Below are 4,225 nucleotides of genomic sequence, written 5' to 3'. Positions count from 1 at the left end.
TAGGCTGTTAGATTACCATACTAAGACTAAAAGCCATACTGTTTTCCTATGAATCGATCACAAATATTAAATATGTGGATGTAAATATAAACATTATGAATAAATAATACATACAGACGCTGAAAATAAATTAAATCATATTATTGTAGTAAAATAAAAAATTAACGTTTTTTTATGAAATGTTATAAGAAAGAAAATAAGTCGTTAGATTACCTCAAAAAGACAATGAGAAAAAATGCACACAACCTTTAGCTAAAAATTAGGGGTTGAAAAAATAATGATGCAATATAATCTCTAAACATTTATTATTGTATATGTTACGGGTAAAGTACAAAAAGGTTAGTGTACATATTACCCGGTTAATATGAACCTCATCCATATGAACAGTGTAATGTATATATTATCCACCTTGCAGTAGGTATCCAATCAATTTATACATTATCCCATGTGCTGTGGATAAAGTATCCGGATAACTATAATCGTAAACTCATAACGTCGGTACACAATGACCAACGCTTCAAACACTTAAAATAGTACAGATTATACAGAGTCTTTCTAGTAGCTAAAACCAAATTAGACTAATTAGAAAAAACAATTTTTTATTATTATTACTATTAAACTATACATTATATATTTGAACAATTTTACTATTTACATGATAAAAATTTTAAAATGAAATACAATCATTTATTGGAACAATTTGAGTTCAGATGACATTTAGAATTACAAAGTACTCCCCCGGATTTTCATTTACATTTATTTGCTAAGCATTTAGTTTTACGTAAACACTTCTTAAAACCTTGACTACCGGAAAAAGATTGTACATTAGCTATTTTACGAAAAGATTTTTTTGTTGCTAGCACTTCTAAAATATCTATTAATGGTTCAGAACATACAGTAAATTGATTTCTGGAATAAAGTTGATGAAGAGTGCCATTTTTATTACCGAGTTCGTAATATTGATTATCACTAATAGACACAACGGCGAAGAGTACATTCTGTGGATCACCTTTACCTATGTCTACTTCTGGTAGCTTGACTCGAACTGTGTCACCAACATTGCATGATGTATTTTTTTTTCCTTGTTGCTCAAGCGGTAATTTTGAATTGCTTTTCTCGTTTTCTATGGTGTTCTGAAACATTTTCAATAAATATAAATACAATTTTTTTCCTAAATAAAACTTGTTTTATATAATTACTTTTTTATCACATAAACCACAAGTAGATGTCTGTCCATTACCAAGAGTACAGCCACACGATTCACAGCAACTAGATACAGTACTGTCCTGTTAAGAAAAAAAGTAGAAGTGATTAAACCTGGTATAACGACTATATATTGCCAACAATTTACCTCTTTATCGGAAACTTTATGATTGTCTCTGTGTTCATAGTCTGACACGACACTTTGCAATATTTCTTCCAATTCTTGTTCAGTGGTTGATTTTTCCACTGCTTCGGCTGATAGTAAAGATGATGACAAGCCAATTTTCACATAAGTACCAAACATGGCCATGTATGGAGATCTTTTAATGCCATCGTGATAGGCCCTATTTTTCGTTAGCTGTACAAATCGAAGTCCCTCTGACCATGATTTACAGTTATTTTTAAATTATGATGCAATAAAATCTCTAAACTTTTATTGTATCAATACTGAGGTAATTGACAAGGATCCCTTAACCATGATTTAGTGACCCATGAGTGGTCCATTACATTAATTAATTTTTCATGCAACCTGGAGTAAAAATTTACGTTTTTTAAAGTTTAATAGGAAAAAAGGAATTTATTTAGTTAGTACATTAGTTAAATAATATGCGCTAAAACTAAAATAATTTTACATATTTTTTTTAAAAAAATACACTTTTTATAGATAACATTCTTTCTTTAAATATTTTAAATATTTAAATTGATGATTATTTAAAAAAAACAATAAAGCTGATTCCAATGTAATAAGAACCTATTGTTGAAGTATACAATTAATTAATAGCATTCAGCCTTTAAGGACATGCGTGCACATTTAGTTTCTAGTTATACGATTATACGACAGATGGTCATTATTTTTTATTCTCACTATTATACATATTATATGGTTCTGGTATATATATAAAGCATTCTAACGCATGCACAACTTACTGACATCCACGCTGTTGTACTGTACGGAATGGATCACAAACAAACTAATATTGATTAAAATATGGACACAGCTAATTATAGACGCAATTGCGTAAACATTTTTAATAAATTTTTAATAATTAAATTGATTTTGAGTCGTTAAGTAATTTCCAAACCGGATTTTAAAAATACAAATATTAACTTACTTTTTAGAAATGGTTCACAAATTACAAATGTATTTTCATTAATAAAAAAAAAAAAAAATGTTAAATTTACAATAATCAAATAAAAAAATTGAAGATTTTTTTATGAAATTCTGTAGAAAACAAAATAAGCTGTTAGATTACCATACTAAGACTAAAAGCCATAATGTTTTCCTAAGAATCGATCACAAATATTAAATATTATATTGATGTAAATATAAACATTATGAATAAATATTACTAATTAGAAATTATTACTATATTTTATTAAGTACCAACACGAATAACATCGAATTGTGTTGATTTTGGACTTTTTGTTGATATGAAATTTTATATTTCATGTACACTATACATATAGCAATATATGTATTTGTTTGAACTTTTTTAAAAACATTTATATAATATTTCATGATAAAATTGATCAAAATCCCGAAAATGTGCAAATTATTTTTCTGTTACATAGCTAATATTGGAAATTTTAATAAAAACCTTCCAACAAGTTTTTCTTTCTTTTTCAAAAAAAAAAAAAAGTTAAACCGGAGAGTTACGCCATTTATAGCCCTGAGATATTTTATAGCAGGACGTCTCTCCTATATTAGGGGTTTTTATTACAATCGTGTATCTAATAATATGTGGGGCAGATGGTACATTTGCCAAATGCAAATACAAATGCCAAAAACAGCCGTGGCAATGGCTGATGGCAAATACAGGTACGTTGTAGTGTTGTACATATATGGTTGAGAGCAACTGGTAGATATTTAAAATGCCAAAAACAACCATTGAAAGTAACTGGTAAAAACCCGACCACTACTGATCCAACCACATCTGTGCAAACACCTCTGGAACAAACAGTAGAATCTTAAAAATTATTTTTGGATTAATTGTTATGTATCTCAGTTTTTTATGAAGGTTATAGACTAATTTATATGAAACTGCGACCCTTAGAACCAGGTTTTTAAATTACAAATATAAATGTATTCTTTAGAATACGTTCACAAATTATAAATATCATGCAGACGCATGAAATAACATTAATTGTATTATAATTAATAATAAAAAAATGTTACATTTATATTAATGAAATAAAGATATTGAAGATTTTTTTGTGAAATTCTGTAGAAAACAAATAGGTTGTTAGATTGTCATACGGAGACTAACATCCATATAGTGTCTTCTTAGGAATCGATCACAAATATTAAATATATGGATGTAGATATAAATTTATGATTAAATATTAATAATTAGTAATTATTACTATATTATATTAAGTGCCCATAAGAATAACATGAAATTGTGTTGTAATAAAAAAAAAAAAAAAACAATTATTTCAATAAAAAAAAATGTCATTGTAAAAACATTTTGACTAAGGAAACATGTATTCATTCCTTAAGTATTGTTCACAAATTATAAATACACTGAAAATAATTTGTATTCCAATATTTAGATATCTAATCGATCACAAATATTGCCTAAGTATAATATGGATGTAGATATAGGTAAACATTATGAATAAATATTACCAATCAGAAATTATTACTATATTTTATTAAATACCCACACGAATAACATCGAATTGTGTTTTAATAAAAAAAAATAAAAATACATTAATTTATATATGACAAAAGAATTGACGTAATACTGAGTACGTGTACATACATACGGACGCGGAAAATAAATGAAATTGTCTTATTGTAATAATAAATTGTGTGTAATAAAAATTTACGTTTTTTTTATGAAAGTTTGCAGAAAACAAAATACGCTGTTATATATTGCCATATAGAGACTAACATTCAAACTGTTTTTTAGGAATAGAAGACAAATATTAAATATATAGATGTAGATTTAAACCTTATTAATAAATATTACTAATTAGTATTTATTACCATATTATATTGTGTACCTAAATAAACAAT

At 26.6% G+C, this 4,225-nt stretch overlaps 1 protein-coding gene across 1 annotated transcript; it reads right to left on the bottom strand.

The window, feature by feature from the left end:
* Positions 1 to 746: 746 nt before the first annotated feature.
* Positions 747 to 1,513, bottom strand: LOC107884622. The gene is made up of 3 exons (XM_016807121.1): positions 1,352 to 1,513; positions 1,200 to 1,286; positions 747 to 1,133 (listed from the first exon to the last, which is right to left on the bottom strand). The coding sequence occupies exons 1-3, from the start codon at positions 1,511 to 1,513 to the stop codon at positions 747 to 749; spliced, it is 636 nt and encodes a 211-aa protein (XP_016662610.1).
* Positions 1,514 to 4,225: the final 2,712 nt, after the last annotated feature.

This window comes from Acyrthosiphon pisum, chromosome X (assembly GCF_005508785.2).
Source record: "Acyrthosiphon pisum isolate AL4f chromosome X, pea_aphid_22Mar2018_4r6ur, whole genome shotgun sequence".
NCBI classification, from domain to species: domain Eukaryota; kingdom Metazoa; phylum Arthropoda; class Insecta; order Hemiptera; family Aphididae; genus Acyrthosiphon; species Acyrthosiphon pisum.
The sequence above is the reverse complement of the archived record's forward strand: the minus strand, read 5'-3'. Positions and strand labels throughout refer to the sequence as shown.

Bases quoted from the DNA above. Each gene is read 5' to 3' on its own strand.
- LOC107884622 (XM_016807121.1), bottom strand. From the start codon at position 1,513: ATGGCCATGTTTGGTACTTATGTGAAAATTGGCTTGTCATCATCTTTA. The intron at 1,287-1,351 runs GTAAATTGTTGG...TTTTCTTAACAG, and splicing joins ATAAAGTTTCCGATAAAGAG to GACAGTACTGTATCTAGTTG. The intron at 1,134-1,199 runs GTAATTATATAA...AAAATGTTTCAG, and splicing joins GTGGTTTATGTGATAAAAAA to AACACCATAGAAAACGAGAA.